We start from the raw sequence: 17542 nt of genomic DNA, 5'->3' as shown, positions 1-17542 counted from the left end.
GGACTCTTGTGATGCTAATAGGACTCAGGGAAAACACATTAACATGAAAAATTTTTAACTTCCCTTGCGTCCTATTAGCCTAACAGATGGGGATCTAGCAAGAATTACCCCCACTGGGAGGGCACTCTGTAGATACAACATTTAGTACAGATCTAGCGAACTCAGTTCGCCTAGACAGGATGGAGTCTAACCGATAATGTCTGATAGGAGGAGAAGACCAGGTTGCCAAAAGGCATATGTTTTCAATGGGTACCGAGCACCTCCCGGCCCAGGGCGTGGATATTGCTTTTGTAGAAGGAGCTTTCAGGAAGTCTGGTGGTTGAAGTCCTTCCAATTCATAGCATGTACCTATGCAGTCGGAAATCCACCTAGATATCGAAGGCTTGGAGGCCTTTTTCCCCTTGACAGTCAGTATCCTTCTCCACTCCAAGGCGGGTAAAACAGGCGCAGGTCCAAGAGGTAATAGTAATATAAAATATCATAAAATTTATTAAAAGAATTATGCCAGCGACACAATGCGTTTTGAGACCGGTCCGGTCTCTTTATCAAGTGTCTTCAGCCCTGTCTGAGTTACGCTATGGAGCGCTGTCTTATATTTTGTTTTTTCCCCTTGAATCTTCCTTGGAAAAGAATAAAAAGATTTTCCTCCTTCCTGAATTGTGATACCCTTGAGAGGTAAGTTTGAAGAGCACGAACCACATCAAGGGAGGAAAAAATTATTTTTTCTTGCGAAAGAGGAGAAGAAAATGGCAGAAGAATTGGTTGGTTCAGGTTTGTGTGCGAAGGCACCTTTGTTCTGAAAGTTGGTAGGTATCTCAGGAGAACTCTGTCTGTAAAAAAGGTCACATACGGTTCAGAAGAGCCCAGGGCTTGTATCTCTCCAACTCTCTTTGCGGACGTGTTCGCTAGCAGGAATACCACCTTAAAAGTGAGGAACTTGAGTTCCCCTTTCTGTAGAGGCTCGAAGGGTTCACTACACAGTCGTTTGCGGAATAGGCCAAGATCCCAGGCAGATACCAGTCTAACTAATGGAGGCCTTAATCTATCGATGGCTTTAGTAAAGTCTTTAATTTCTTGAACTTGTAAAAGTTTTTTGCCTAGGAAACATGAAATGGCCACAATTTGAACCCTCAAGGAACTAGGCCTCGGGCCTCTATCAAACCCGTCCTGCAAGAAGTGTAAGATTTCTGGTACAGTTGGAGATTGTGGATCTATACCTTTAGGAGTGGCCCAGCTCTGAAAAATCCTTTTTATCCTTTCATAGGATTTGTTGGTCACCTTACTCCTAGAGTGAGAAAGCGTTTCCAACACCCTTTGTGATAACCCTCTTGGTCTCAATAGGGGCATATTAACCTCCAGGCTGTCAGGTTGAATGACTTCAGATTGTTGCAGTGACGTCCTTTCTGGGAGAGAAGGTCTTGATGTAAGGGAAGTCTCCAGAAGTTCCCCCTGCTCATGTTCCAGAGGATTGGGAACCAAACTCTCTTCAGCCAGAAGGGGATTATTGCAATGACTGATGCCTGGTCTTGCCTGATCTTTGCTAATACTCGCAGTATCATTGACACAGGCGGAAAGACATATGCCAGCTGGTACTCCCAAGTTATGGACAAGGCATCTATTACAGTTGGGTTGTCTGCTGTGTATAGGGAACAGAACATCTGTAGCTTGGTATTGATTCTCGTTGCCATCAGATCTATTTGGGGAAGACCCCACCTGTCCACTATCTGATTGAAAATTTGTGCTTTCAAACTCCATTCTCCTGGAATAGTGAGGCCCCAGCTGAGGCGATCCACCAGCACGTTCTGTGCCCCTTTGATATGGGTTATCCTCCCCTCTGCCCAACTGAAGATCCTTTCCGCCTCCTTGAATAGAGCTTGCTTGATATAGCATACGCATGCAATGTTGTCCGTTCGTACTCGCACTGGTTTGCTGATGATGTTCAGAGCAAAGCGACGCAGTGCTAGACTGATTGCTCTCAATTCTCTCGCATTGGAAGACATCCGGGACTCCTCCATTGTCCACAGACCTGAGACGTGACGATCCTCCAGGTGAGCTCCCCATCCTGTACCTGATCGGTTGTTAGAATTGTCCTCTGGGGTTCCTCTATCTGAAGGCCATCCTTTATCTCATTCCACCACAGAAGAGACCTCCTGCTGCGAGTCGACAGAATAATTTTGTCCAAAGATTCTTCGGATCTGTCCCATGTTCCTAGGAGTTCGCACTGAAGTGTACGCATGTGCCAGAGGGCCCATGGTACAGCGTCTGCTGTTGAAGAAAGGAGACCCAAGAATCTCATGACCATTCTTATGGGAACTTGTCTCGTTAAGAAAATGACAACCTCGCACAATTCTCACCTTCCTTTCTCTGGTTAGGAAAATTCTCATTTGTACTGTGTCCAGAATGAACCCCAGAAAGGTCTTGGATGTCGAAGGAATTAGGTATGATTTGTCCTGATTGACGATCCATCCCAAGTGCTGGACGAATTGGAGTCCCTGAAGCCTGAGTTCCGCTACTACCGAGGACACCACTTTGGTGAACACAAAAGGAGCTCTGCTTATGCCAAAGGGTAACACTTTGAATTGAAGGTGTCTCAGTTGGCCTCCGACATATACTGCAATCCGCAAAAATTTTCTGTGTGGTTTCCAGATTGGAATGTGGAAATATGCATCTTGAAGGTATTTGTTTCTTCGGAGAACAAACTGGACCGACCTTATGGTATCCATGCGAAGTCTTTTCTTTATTAGTTGAAAACCAAAAATAACGGAGAGTATATTCCTTTCCCCCTGTCCTCTCGAGAAACCTCCTCCAGGGCATGTTTTGAAATTAACATCTGTATTTCCCTCTCTAATATTTTGTTTTCTGAGGGTCCCAGCCTGCGTGAAATTAAAAATCTCTATGGGGGTAGCGGATCCAGAGAAGGAGAGTAACCCTCCCGAACTAAATTTACAACCCAGGGATCTTTTATTGCAGATTCCCAGGCACTGGCAAAAAAAGTTAGACGGCCTTCTACCGGTAGGCATACACCTTCAGAAATCTGACTTTTTTGTGGTTCCTTTGGCTTGTTGCCGTGTGTTACCTCTTCTGGTGGCATAAGATCCTCTGCCTCTGGAGAAGTAGCGGAACTGGCATACTCTTTGCGGGGTTCTATCCCTCTGAAACCTAAAAAAAGGTTTCTGATTCTGGGGAAGCGACTTACCCTTCTTGTCAGAAAGGTCTAACATGAGCTGATCCAGCTCAGTGCCAAATAAGCGCCCCCAAGTATATTCAAGATTACATAGAAAATATTTAGATCAATACCCATGTTAACTTGTTTAAACCTAGTTAGGATATCATCTCTTCCCACTCCAGTCTCTATTTCCTCTTGCACCTTCATCAGCCACTTCCTTAGGGCCTTGCTGACCTCAAGGGCTAAAATGGAAACAGTTTCTTGGGCAGCAGCGGCTGAATATGCTCTTTTCAGAGATACTTCTAACCGCCGATCCAAAGGAACCTTTAAGCTGGAGCCACTATCTGCTGGGACTAAGGTCCTTTTGGATAATTTGGCCACCGCTACCACCCAGTCCTTAGACTTTTCTTCCACTAAAGGATACATGGTCTTAAATCTCCGGGACAGTACTGCAACCTTTTCAGGCTTTTGCCATTCGACCTTCATCATGTCTCGGACTGAGTCAGCTATATCAAAACCTCTGCGACCCCTATAAGTAGAAGGCCTTTCATCGTCATCCTCCGGCTGATTTTGTATCCTAACCGCCCTCAGGAGCTTAGCCATTTTCTCTGTCAGAAAGTAACATCTGACAGATTCCAAATCCTCTTCCTCATCTGGGGAGGTGGCGTAAACCTCGTCCACAACTCTATAGTCGTTCTCTGCCGGGGATTGTTGCATGAGGGAGTCCTCCCTCCTGGGTCTTTTTCTGGCTACGACCCCTGTTGGCTGGCAAAGGGATTCCTTTAGGTCATTAAAAGCCTGGTTTAGGCCTCGAGAATAAAAGCAAATCAGATACAGGATCTGCAATTCATTGGATTTCGGAAGAGGAAAAATAGATACGCTTACCACTGACGGACTGTTCCATGTAGTTCTTAACCAAAATAACCATATCATGGATGGTGGGTTCAGCTTTCTCAGCAGGTGCTGACCGACAATCAAAACATTTAATGTATTCCCACTCCTCAGGAAGGGGTTTATCTAAACCAGTGATAAGACCCTAAGCAACAGGTCAAACTGAATGTAACATATTTGTGGTGCAGTGCACCGCTTACCACACTGGGCACATGTTAGGTGTTTCTTCTTCATGGTAGTTTTCTTTGCAGCTACCGGTCCACCTGAACCCTCTCTTGAAGATATCTAAGCCCAAAAAGGTACATTAAAATCATATGGCAAGTAATTTAAATCTTATACCCAGAAACTTACTCTCAAACACAGTAGAGATGGCAGCAAAAGCAGATATCGAAAATCTTGTACCTGTAGGTATGGAAGCACCGTATAACAGCACTGGCCGCCCAAACACACTGGGCTTAAATGGTCAAAGTGGAGCCAAATAGGCCCGCCTCCTGGAAATACGAAATGCTGGTGTCTGGAAAACCCTGCAAATCTAAGCAAGGGCGAGTTGTTTTTAGGTTGAAGCCCATCCTAAATGAAAACCGCCGTCCTCATATACTTACACAGTAAGAACGGGGCAGTAATTCCGGCACAGGCCGTGGACCGGAAGTGCGTCACCAGTGCGTGACGTCACTTTCGGTAAATGCCGCGGACTCCGGGAAAATGGCGTCGCCCTACAGAAGAGACGAACACATACTCTGAGGAAAGAGAAAACTTTACACAGAGAAACGTCTATAAACTCCCAATAGCCCGAGATCGCAAGCATGCTCCTGAGAACTGCTGCGATTATGGGCATCCCTGAGAGAGTGCAGCATAGCAAAAACCTTCATCCTTAACTCGAGAGACAAAGAAAGAAACTGAGGTAAAGGGGGGGCTAATGGCAGGATATAGACTGCAGAGGGTGGGGTGGAGGTTTATTTCATTAAAATTCCTTCGTCCTTAGAGCTCATAGGGGCACAGACACCCCATCTGTTGTGAGGCTAATAGGACGAAAGGGAAAGACCCGTTATCACTGCCAAAGATTTATTATAGAAACATTGGAGGGGAAAGGGGGGGGGGCAGGGGTCTCTGTATGCTCCTAATATTGCAGTGAAAAAGTCTTTTTATTTCTCATAGTGGTGGGTCACCTGTGAGTTGTCTTGTTAGAAACAATGTTGTATATTGGAAAGTTATAGTAGATGTGGGGAGGGCACCACTGAATACTGAGTGTCAGGGTGCTATAGTGCTCAAATAAGTCACAATATAAAAAAAAAAGAAAAGAAAGCACTATACCAGCACACCTTTGTTATTACACAAATATATATAATTTTTTTGAAGCACAAAAAAAAAAGGTTAAAAACATTAAAAAACATACAAACATATAGTGCAATCCATGATAAGATGCACTACTACCTCTGTCCAAAATGGCAATGGTATACTGCCTATATCCCTAAGTAGGGGAAACAAAACCTAATAAACTAATGCACATAGATTTGGGGTGCAGATAAGTATATGATCCAAGTATCAAATATGCATGATATACTGCTCCCTCATCTTATATGCATAAGTGCCTCAGTGCATGAAAATACAGTAGCCAATAGGCAAAGCAATACAACCTGCACCAAGGTTTGTCATAACGGAAAGATAGGAAAAGCCAGCCCAACGGGTTGGTCGTGCAATGCGACTTCGTCAGGGACAAAGAAACTGTGCCATGTCCTGTCTTTTATATGTATCTAATTACTTACAGCAAGCAACACTGGGTTCCAGCGCCGTGATCACAAAGACCAGAAGTGCCCTCCGAACCGGAAATGATGTATAGCGCATGCGTGGTGGCGTACTGCCCCACGGCTTAATAAAGAAAAAAGCAAATATCCCTAATTACTAATCACGGCGCTACAATGCCGATGTTGCAAAGACTCCATGCTTAGTGGGTTAGAAATAAACTATGTGGCGCCTATTCAGGTTTTGCGCATGAGCATAAAGGATAATGATCGCCATATTGGGAAAGGTGTTATAATGCATTCCCATAAGACGTCCACACGTGCATGTGAATCATGGCCGCCGCCATCTCAGTTAAGGTAAAATGTATTAACCGCACTGTGGGACTACATATATGACAACGCATGCGCAGATGATATACACGGCAGACATATTTGTGTGGCCTGAGTGTTCTAATATATAATAGATAGTGCAAATACTCAATATCTCATTCTTTGCAAATCGCTGCATGAGAATAGGCTTATATTGCATTCTGCCCATAAATAATACATAGTACTTAAAAATAAAATCACCATCTTATGTATGATTAGTTTACATTCTACCCTAATGAATACATAACAATACTCAATTTCATCTATCATACTGTACATTGACTGCACATAATATAAGTATAAATATTGAGAATTATGTTATATGTCACCAACCAGTATACCGCACGCCGTCATACATAATTAATGGAACTAAACAATAAATCAATTCCCAGATATTGCACTCATATAATAAAATAAACACAAAACTAAGTCTCCAGGTGTGTGTGTGTATATATATATATATATATATATATATATATATAACCATTATCTACAAGAATAGAATACATAGTAACATATTAAGATACCTCTCAGTGCATATCATGCCTTTTGGGGTAATCTTGTGACCGATCAAAGATAGTAGTGTAAATAAAACAATATAAAGTTCAAATCCCTGTATAACAGTTTTGGGTAATAGATACACAGAACAATAATAGTGATTAGCTAAGACCAGGCTGAGAGCAACAACCGTGCTACGCAAAGGCAGAGGGACAGCAGGCCAGAGGGGCACCATTAAGCAATCACAGGCAAATGTCCAATGTTGTAAATCCATCAAAATAGAATAATGTATATACCACAGTAATGGCCTTGTATTCTGTAAGGTACATTTTTGCAAATGAATCATAACGCAGATTCAGGACACTGGTAAAAATCAGAGGTAAAGTTTCTCATTAAATGAAGGCATCACAGTAGGATCGAGCACTATCATTCCTCCTGCTGGAATAGAAGGAATGAAGTTATTATTCTTAATTATTTAGGGAGGCAAAGAATGGAGATCCATGTAGTGTGACCAATATTGCAATACTGCCCAAAATATACTAAAAAAGAAAGAAAATGTGTATGTGGAACGTGTATGCCTAAAAAATGAATGGTGTATGTAAGTACCCACTGGCTGCAAGTGAAGTGGTGTTGAGGCTTATGTATAATGAATAATAAGTATAGAGAAGTGTGTGTAAAAAAAGAGAGAAACCGTGAAAAATAATGAATGTGTGAACCGTTAGGCCTGCTCTGAAAGGTGCAGGGGAGTACAAAAACATAACGCTGTGAGAAAAAAGTGAAGCAAGAGAAAATGAGAAGAAATGAAAAGAAGAAAAAATAGCTGAAGAAATTGTGGGAAAAGTACAAAGACAAAAAGGGGGAAAAAGGGGTGTCTGAAGACGAGTGCAAGGGTGTTGTGTGTCATAATAAACCTACAATGGTACAATTTTCTCAGCCCATGTTCTCCATTTTCCTTATTTTTCTTTCATTTCTACTCTTTTTCTCTTGCTTCACTTTTTTCTCACAGCGTTATGTTTCTGCACTCCCCTGCGCCTTTCGGAGCAGGCCTAACGGTTCACACATTCATTATTTTTCACGGTTTCTCTCTTATTTTACACACACGTCTCCTGTGGATCTGCGTCATGATTCATTTACAAAAATGTACCTTACAGAATACAAGGCCATTACTGTGGTATATACATTATTCTATTTTGATGGATTTACAACATTGGACATTTGCCTGTGATTGCTTAATGGTGCCCCTCTGGCCTCCAGGCCTGCTGTCCCTCTGCCTTTGCGTAACACGGTTGTTGCTCTCAGCCTGGTCTTAGCTAATCACTATTATTGTTTTGTGTATCTATTACCCAAAACTGTTATACAGGGACTATTTGAACTTTATATTGTTTTACGCTATTTATTATTTTATTTAAACTACTATCTGTGATTGGTCACAAGATTACCCCAAAGGGCATGATATGCCCTAAGAGGTATCTTAATATGTTACTATGTATTCTATTCTTGTAGATAATGGTTATATATATATATATATATATATATATATATATACATACACACCTGGAGACTTAGTTTTGTGTTTATTTTATTATATGAGTGCAATATCTGGGAATTGATTTATTGTTTAGTGCCATTAATTATGTATGACGGCGTGCGGTACACTGGTTGGTGACATATAACATAATTCTCAATATTTATACTTATATTATGTGCAGTCAAATTAAAGGACAACTCCGGCGGGACCCCCCCCCCAAAAAAAAAAACACAGACACACACAGACACCATACTCACCATCCCTCCGGTGATGATCGCCACTCCATTTGCCCGCCGTCCGCCTCACCGTCACCTGCGTCTGCCGTCCAGCGATGTCTCTTGCTTCCGGGTCCATGAGAGAGAAAAGGCTGCCAGTGCGCTTGCGCACCAGCAGCCTTTTCATTGGCTGGAGAGCATCACATGGCTTCCAGCAAGCTCAGCCAATCAGGGCTGAGCAAGCTGGAAGCCATGTGATGCGCTCCAGCCAATGAAAAGGCTGCTGGTGCGCATGTGCCTTTTCTCTCCAATTCACTCTCAATGAAGACGCCGAAGAGGAAGAAGACCCGGACCGCCCCCCAGCTCTGACGTCACCCGACACCAGAGAAGAGGACCGTGACGACCGTAATAGGTAATGTATACATTCTTAACTTCCGGGGTGGGGGGTCGGGGGTCGGAAAGTGGGGGAAGGGGGGCAGACCGGGTATTTAACCACATTACAAAGTTATATAAACTTTGTAATGTGTGTTAAATAAGCCCAAAAATTTTTTCGCCGGAGTTGTCCTTTAAGTATTATTTTGTTATCATTAGGGTAGAATGTAAACTAATCATACATAAGATGTTGATTTTTTAAGTACTATGTATTATTTATGGGCAGAATGCAATATAGGCCTATTCTCATGCAGCGATTTGCAAAGAATGAGATATTGAGTATTTGCATATAAGATGAGGGAGCAGTATATCATGCATATTTGATACTTGGATCATGTACTTATCTGCACCCCAAATCTATGTGCATTAGTTTATTAGGTTTTGTTTCCCCTACTTAGGGATATAGGCAGTATACCATTGCCATTTTGGACAGAGGTAGTAGTGCATCTTATCATGGATTGCACTATATGCTTGTATGTTTTTAAATGTTTTTAACCTTTTTTTCTGAGCTTCAATAAAATTATATATTTTTTGTGTAATAACAAAGGTGTGCTGGTATAGTGCTTTCTTTTCTTTTTCTTTTACATTGTATGGCTATGTGCACACAACGTTTTTTCATCTCCGTTTAAAATGACGTCCGTCATTTTGAGTCTAAAATAACGGACGTTATTTTACAGCCTTACCTCCCCTTAGTTGACTGACGGGTGTTTGTACATTATTCTAGTTTGGGGTTACTAATTGGACTTTGGATGTGGCTTAATTGAAAAGTCCATTGAATTTAATAGTAAAAACGGAGACAGAACAGTGACAAAAGGAAAACTATGTGTGAACTATAAATAAAAAATGTCCGCTGTTTGCAAAAGACGTCCGAAAATAATGATCATGCTCACTATTTTGACGCCCGCGGCAAAGACGTCCGTTATTCAATACGCTGTGTGCATTGGACGTCCGTCTTCCCAATGACTTCAATTCATTGCATTGCATTGTGTGAACCTAGCCTATGGTTAGGTTCACACAACATCCAAAAACAGCTGTTTTTGATATTTTAAAAACGACCGTTGTTGCCATTATTAACTGACTGCAATGGCAATGCACTGAAGTCAATGGGAGGACAGACGTCCAATGCGCACAACACATTGAAAAAACGGCAGTTTTTACCGCGATTTAACTGAATGCAATGGAAATGCATTGAAGTCAATAGGAGGACGGACGTCCAATGCACACAATGCATTGAAAAATAAAAAATAAAGGCAAAAACGGACGTTTTTAAAATATCAAAAAGGGACTTTTTTGGACGTTGTGTGAGCCTAGCCTATATTGGAAAGTGTCTTTGATCTTAGACTGAAATTGAGGCGGTAATATTAGAATAATAAGTTTCCCAAACTGTCTACAATACATCTATATGTAATAAAGCATCTACATTGTATCTATATGTAATGAATTATATACAATGAGTTCTATATGTACTAATGAAGTATCTACAATGTTTTCTATATATAATGAACTATCTACAATGTATCTATATATAATGAACTATCCACAATGTATCTATGTGTAATGAAGTAACAATTTGTACATTTTGTCTTTCCATTTAGTACAGAACAGTTCTAGTTCCAATTGTTAAAACTCAAGATAATCGACAAGTGGTTGGAAAGCCAATTAATTTTCTATACTTTGCACCAGATGATAAAAATCCTTTGATTCATCAACCATTGATCTTAGAAATTACTCCATCTCCTGATGTCAGATACAAAACATTGCCTGGGACGAACACAGAAATGAATGTTTTAGGAATCGTTATTTTTTCTGCTACAATAGGTAAGCGACAAATATATAAGTATTTAAGCAATAAATATATAAGTATATATGCAGTAAGTATGTAAGTATATAGGTACTGTATATGGCTATGTTTACATGTTTTTTTCTCATTTCCCTGTTTGGCCGACCGTTAGTGTAATGAAGGCTGTTGGTACATTACTCTAGTTTAGGTGGACTAATTGGCCTTTGAATTTAATAGTAAAAACGGCAAAAGGATGTTGAAAAAAGTAAAAATGTGTGTGAACAACTAAAAAATAACATTCACAGTTTGCAATAGACGTCCAAAAAGAATTGTCATGATCAATATTTTGACGTCCATGCAGACATTATCCGTCATTTTATACACTATGTCCGTCATTTTTTTTACTTCAGTGTATTGCATTGAGGTAAATTAAATTGCGGCAAAAACGGACGTATTTTTAAATACTTTTTGACATTGTACGAACATCAGTATATAATCAATAAATACATAAGTATATAACCAATAAGTATGTAAGTATATAAGCAATAAGTATATAAACATATAAATATATAGCGGTCTAAGTATAAAAGCAATAAGGATGTAAGTACAGTTGTGCTCAAAAGTTTACATACCCCGTCATAATTTTTGCTTTCTTGTCCACCTCTGTCCTTTACAGCAGGAATAGTGTTCCTTTTATCATAGGTCTTGTTGATGCCTCTGCAAATGTAATGTTTATGGTTGTGGCCAAAAAGTTCGATTTTGGTCTCATCCCTCCTAATTACCTTGTTCCAGAAGTTTTGAGGATTGTCTTTGTGTTGTTTGGCGCATTGTAGGCAAGATACTTTGGGGCATTTGCACCGTAATGGCTTTCTTCTGGTCACTCAACCATGTGACTCTATGATATAATTGATCTCTGTTAGGGATGAGCGAACCGAACCGTTACGAACCAGATTCGTTACGAACTTTGCAAAAAGTTTGGTTCGGTACCGAACCGAACTTTCCAAAAGTTTGTTACGAAGTTCGTTAAAATCGCAACGGCGTCGCAAAACTGTGTTGTTTTCACAGAAAGAAAGAGGATATAAGGAATTATTACTCCTATAATCCTTTGTATCCTGTTATTATGTGAATATCAAGGTGTGTGACGTCACTCCAGGAACAGGAAGTGCCTGAGCGTTCATGCTCTTTCTCATTGTGTGTCTAGACTGCAGAGAGAGAGGAGGTGTACGTTAGGCAGAGAGGGAAAACACATAGATTTCATATCCAAACAACTGGATAAGTACAGGGAGATAGAGAAGGAGTATATATTGTTTGTGAGAGAAGCAGGAGAGAGGAAGATAAAAAAACAAAAATCACAGGATCCAGGGAAAGCTTGATAAGCCCATACATAGTGAAAGAGGCTGAGAAATCAAGAGTTAGGTAGAGAGAGGGATAGATAGGCATCTAACTCAAAAATTGTGATATCTAGGGAGAGATAGGGAGATAAAAAAAAAAGAAATACGGAGAGAAAAGTGAGAAGAGTCACTCAGGACACGTAGCATTGAACCAGCTACTGATCCGTGACAGAGAGGAGACGCTAGACGTTGTTGCTCTGCTGGGTGCCGTTAACCGCGTATAGCCGCAGGCAAAAAAGTTAAAAAAAGTAAAAAAAAAAAAAAAAGTTTGTTTGTTTGTGATCAGCTGTTCTAGGTGACGCTAAGTCAGCACCCCACAAAAGCTGTCCGTTTGTGCTCTGCTGGTTGCCGTCAACCCCGTCTAGCTGCCTGCAACCAAAAAAGTAAAAAAAAACTTAAAAAAAAAATAAAAAAAGTTTGTTTGTTTGTGATAAGCTGTTCTAGGTGACGCTAAGTCAGCACCCCACAAAAGCTGTCCGTTTGTGCTCTGCTTGTTGCCGTCACACCCGTTTAGCCACCCGCAACCAAAAAAGTAAAAAAAAAATTAAAAAAAAAAGTTTGTTTGTGATAAGCTGTTTTAGTTGACGCTAAGTCAGCGCCCCACAAAAGCTGTCCGTTTGTGCTCTGCTGGTTGCCGTCAAACCCGTTTCGCCACCCGCAACTAAAAAAAGTTAAAAAATAAAAAATAAAAAATTATTGTTTTTTTGTGATAACCTGTACATTTCTGCTTTGCTGTGTGCCTCCAACCCACAAAGCAATAGTCACTGAAGCTTTGTGCCTTCTGGCCAATAGAGTATTTCTTTTTCAAAATTTACACCAACCAAACAACTATGTCCAAGCGTCCTACTTCCAGCACTTCCCAGGCAAGGACTGCAACGGCAGGCGGTGAGGGTAGGAGGAGTGGCAGCACCAGGCCTGGTGGCAGCCGGGGCAACAGGCGTGGCAGCAGGGTGCAGCTACCCCAGACGCCAACGGGTCATGTAAGAACCACACAGCCAGCAGTTCTAGATTGGCTTACCCAATCCTCCAGTTCCACTGCCCAAAGCTCCCAAACGAGGACGGCAGGATCATCCGACACCACCCTTACATGGGACGGTCGGCGACAGTCCTCTGCCCCGTCCCCTGTTATTAATATGCCACTCACCTTCCTCGATAATACTGGCCTGGAATCAATCAACTGCTGCCTCATCCTCTTCAATTAGCCTCTCCTCGATAATACTGGCCTGGTATCAATCAACTTCTGTTTCCTCTTCCTCCTCAAGTAGCTTCTCCTCGATAATACTGGCCTTGAATCAATCAACTGCTGCCTCATCCTCCTAAATTAGCCTCTCCTCGATAATACTGGCCTGGAATCAATCAACTGCTGCTTCCTCCTCCTACTCAAGTAGCCTCTCCTCGATAATACTGGCCTTGAATCAATCAACTGCTGCCTCCTCCTCAAGTAGCCTCTCCTCGTTAATACTGGCCTTGAATCAATCAACTGCTGCCTCCTCCTCCTCCTCAATTAGCCTCTCCTCGATAATACTGGCCTGGAATCAATCAATTGCTGCTTCCTCCTCCTACTCAAGTAGCTTCTCCTCGATAATACTGGCCTTGAATCAATCAACTGCTGCCTCCTCCTCAAGTAGCCTCTCCTCGATAATACTGGCCTTGAATCAATCAACTGCTGCCTCCTCCTCAAGTAGCCTCTCCTCGATAATACTGGCCTGGAATCAATCAACTGCTGCCTCCTCCTCCTCAATTAGCCTCTTCTCGATAATACTGGCCTGGAATCAATCAACTGCTGCTTCCTCCTCCTACTCAAGTAGCTTCTCCTCGATAATACTGGCCTTGAATCAATCAACTGCTGCCTCCTCCTCCTCCACGTCAAGTAGCTTCTCCTCGATAATACTGGCCTGGAATCAATCAACTGCAGCCTCATCCTCCTCAATTAGCCTCTCCTTGATAATACTGGCCTGGAATCAATCAACTGCTGCTTCCTCCTCCTCAAGTAGCCTCTCCTCGAAAATACTGGCCTGGTATCAATCAACTGCTGCTTCCTCCTCCTACTCAAGTAGCTTCTTCTCGATAATACTGGCCTTGAATCAATCAACTGCTACCTCATCCTCCTCAATTAGCCTCTCCTCGATAATACTGGCCTGGAATCAATCAACTGCTACCTCATCCTCCTCAATTAGCCTCTCCTCGATAATACTGGCCTGGAATCAATCAACTGCTGCTTCCTCCTCCTACTCAAGTAGCCTCTCCTCGATAATACTGGCCTTGAATCAATCAACTGCTGCCTCCTCCTCAAGTAGCCTCTCCTCGATAATACTGGCCTTGAATCAATCAACTGCTGCCTCCTCCTCAATTAGCCTCTCCTCGATAATACTGGCCTGGAATCAATCAACTGCTGCCTCCTCCTCCATTAGCCTCTTCTCGATAATACTGGCCTGGAATCAATCAACTGCTGCTTCCTCCTACTCAAGTAGCTTCTCCTCGATAAAACTGGCCTGGAATCAATCAACTGCTGCTTCCTCCTCCTTCTCAAGTAGCTTCTCCTCGATAATACTGGCCTTGAATCAATCAACTGCTGCCTCATCCTCCTCAATTAGCCTCTCCTCGATAATACTGGCCTTGAATCAATCAACTGCTGCCTCATCCTCCTCAATTAGCCTCTCCTCGATAATACTGGCCTTGAATCAATCAACTGCTGCCTCCTCCTCAAGTAGCCTCTCCTCAATAATACTGGACTGGAATCGATCAACTGCTGCCTCCTCCTCAAGTAGCCTCTCCTCCATAATACTGGCCTTGAATTGATCAACTGCTGCCTCCTCCTCAAGTAGCCTTTCCTCAATAATACTGGCCTTGAATCAATCAACTGCTGCCTCCTCCTCCTCAAGTAGCCTTTCCTCGATAATACTGGCCTTGAATAAATCAACTGCTGCCTCCTCCTTAAGTAGCCTCTCCTCGATAATACTGGCCTTGAATCAATCAACTGCTGCCTCATCCTCCTCAATTATCCTCTCCTCGATAATACTGGCCTAGAATCGATCAACTGCTGCCTCCTCCTGCTCTTTAAGTAGTCTGTTTTTAATTATACTGGCCTGGAATCAATCAACTGCTGCCTCCTCCTACTGCTGCTTAAGTAGTCTGTTTTTAATTATACTGGCCTGGAATCAATCAACTGCTGCTTCCTCCTCCTTCTCAAGTAGCTTCTCCTCGATAATACTGGCCTTGAATCAATCAACTGCTGCCTCATCCTCCTCAATTAGCCTCTCCTCGATAATACTGGCCTTGAATCAATCAACTGCTGCCTCATCCTCCTCAATTAGCCTCTCCTCGATAATACTGGCCTTGAATCAATCAACTGCTGCCTCCTCCTCAAGTAGCCTCTCCTCAATAATACTGGACTGGAATCGATCAACTGCTGCCTCCTCCTCAAGTAGCCTCTCCTCCATAATACTGGCCTTGAATTGATCAACTGCTGCCTCCTCCTCAAGTAGCCTTTCCTCAATAATACTGGCCTTGAATCAATCAACTGCTGCCTCCTCCTCCTCAAGTAGCCTTTCCTCGATAATACTGGCCTTGAATAAATCAACTGCTGCCTCCTCCTTAAGTAGCCTCTCCTCGATAATACTGGCCTTGAATCAATCAACTGCTGCCTCATCCTCCTCAATTATCCTCTCCTCGATAATACTGGCCTAGAATCGATCAACTGCTGCCTCCTCCTGCTCTTTAAGTAGTCTGTTTTTAATTATACTGGCCTGGAATCAATCAACTGCTGCCTCCTCCTACTGCTGCTTAAGTAGTCTGTTTTTAATTATACTGGCCTTGAATCAATCAACTGCTGCCTCATCCTCCTCAAGTAGCCTTCCTCGATAATACTGGCCTTGAATCAATCAACTGCTGCCTCCTCCTCAAGTAGCCTCTCCTCGATAATACTGGCCTTGAATCAATCAACTGCTGCCTCATCCTCCTCAAGTAGCCTTTCCTCGATAATACTGGCCTTGAATCAATCAACTGCTGCCTCCTCCTCAAGTAGCCTCTCCTCGATAATACTGGCCTTGAATCGATCAACTGCTGCCTCCTCCTCAAGTAGCCTCTCCTCAATAATACTGGCCTGGAATCGATCAACTGCTGCCTCCTCCTCCTCAAGTAGCCTCTCCTCGATAATACTAGCCTGGAATCGCCTGGAATCTATCAACTGCTGCCTCCTCCTCAAGTAGCCTCTCCTCAATAATACTGGACTGGAATCAATCAACTGCTGCCTCCTCCTGCTGATCAACTTGTCTCTTCTCAACAATACTGGCCTGAGAGGCGAGCAATCTACTGCTGTCTCCTCCTGTTCCTCAACTTGTCTCTTCTCAACAATACTGGCCTGGGTGCAATCAAGTGCTGCCGCATCCTCCTTGTAAACTTTTTTTTTCAATATTTTTTGTCACTATTTTGGCACTTTTATTTACTATATTTTATTATTATTTCTATAATAATTTTTTTTTTTCTCATTATTTTTGCACTTTTCCCCCCCCCACTTTTTTCATTGTAATATCAACTGCAACCAAACGAAACTATACCCTATCACACTCCCACTATTGTAGCTACAATTATTCAGCCGTTAGAGCAAGGTTCGTTTTCGGTTCGGTTCGGACCAATCCGAACTTCAGAAAAGTTCGCCGGATTGAACCGAACCGAACTTTTGAAAAGTTCGCTCATCCCTAATCTCTGTTGATCACTACCATAAAGTACAAGGTGCCACGAAAAAACAACATTAGAATCATTTGAATATTACAAGTTATGGGCATTAGGCCTCTGGTGCAGGGGCATAGCTGATGTCCCTTGGGCCCTGGTGCAAGAGTTCAACTTGGCCCCCCCTTCCTCGACCAAGCGATGTGATAGATAGATAGATAAAATCAAGAACTTGCAGCACATCCAAAATAGTGAAAAAACTTCTTGTGTTTTATTGGTGCATAAGCAAAATAATCAGCAACGTTTCTGTCTCATCACGAGACCTTTCTCAAGATAGATAGATAATAGATACATAGATAGATAAAAGAATATTTAGGAGTATATAGTTAATATTATCACCATACATATTACCGCTATACTCCAAATCCTGTATACTGAGACCAATATTACCAATAGTACCAGTATACAAGGGGGAAATATTACCGCCGCACCACAACCACTACCATCACCACCATATTGTTACTGATCAAATCCTGTATACTAAGACCAATAAGAGACAGTACCAGATAACAAGTAACAAATATTACCATCACATACTGACTAACAACACCGCTGCTACTGACTAATACCACCGCATACTGACTAACACCACTGCTGCTACTGAATAATCCACTGTACACAGATCACTATCACCTCATCCAGTCATATAATGGCAGATCCAGCTCTACACAGGTTCTGTACTCCATATACATTACAGTGCAGTTATATCAGGTGACTCACAGGGGACGTCTTCTCTGATCAGAGTTCTTCCCTTTTCATCTTCTTCTCCATCTGCCCTGGGCCATTAGAACTTCTCTGAGCCACA

At 42.3% G+C, this 17542-nt stretch overlaps 1 protein-coding gene across 2 annotated transcripts in view; it reads left to right on the top strand.

Annotated features, from left to right (window-relative positions):
- LOC138797559 (excitatory amino acid transporter 5-like) overlaps positions 1-17542 on the top strand; it is a 160893-nt gene that overhangs the window by 102883 nt on the left and 40468 nt on the right. For both annotated transcript variants that reach the window (XM_069977878.1, XM_069977879.1), the window contains exon 5: positions 10434-10656. In XM_069977878.1, the coding sequence (XP_069833979.1) occupies positions 10434-10656 (223 nt within the window). The remainder of the gene's footprint in view (positions 1-10433; positions 10657-17542) is intronic.

Source organism: Dendropsophus ebraccatus, chromosome 7, assembly GCF_027789765.1.
Source record: "Dendropsophus ebraccatus isolate aDenEbr1 chromosome 7, aDenEbr1.pat, whole genome shotgun sequence".
Taxonomy (NCBI): Eukaryota; Metazoa; Chordata; class Amphibia; order Anura; family Hylidae; genus Dendropsophus; species Dendropsophus ebraccatus.
The sequence above is the reverse complement of the archived record's forward strand: the minus strand, read 5'-3'. Positions and strand labels throughout refer to the sequence as shown.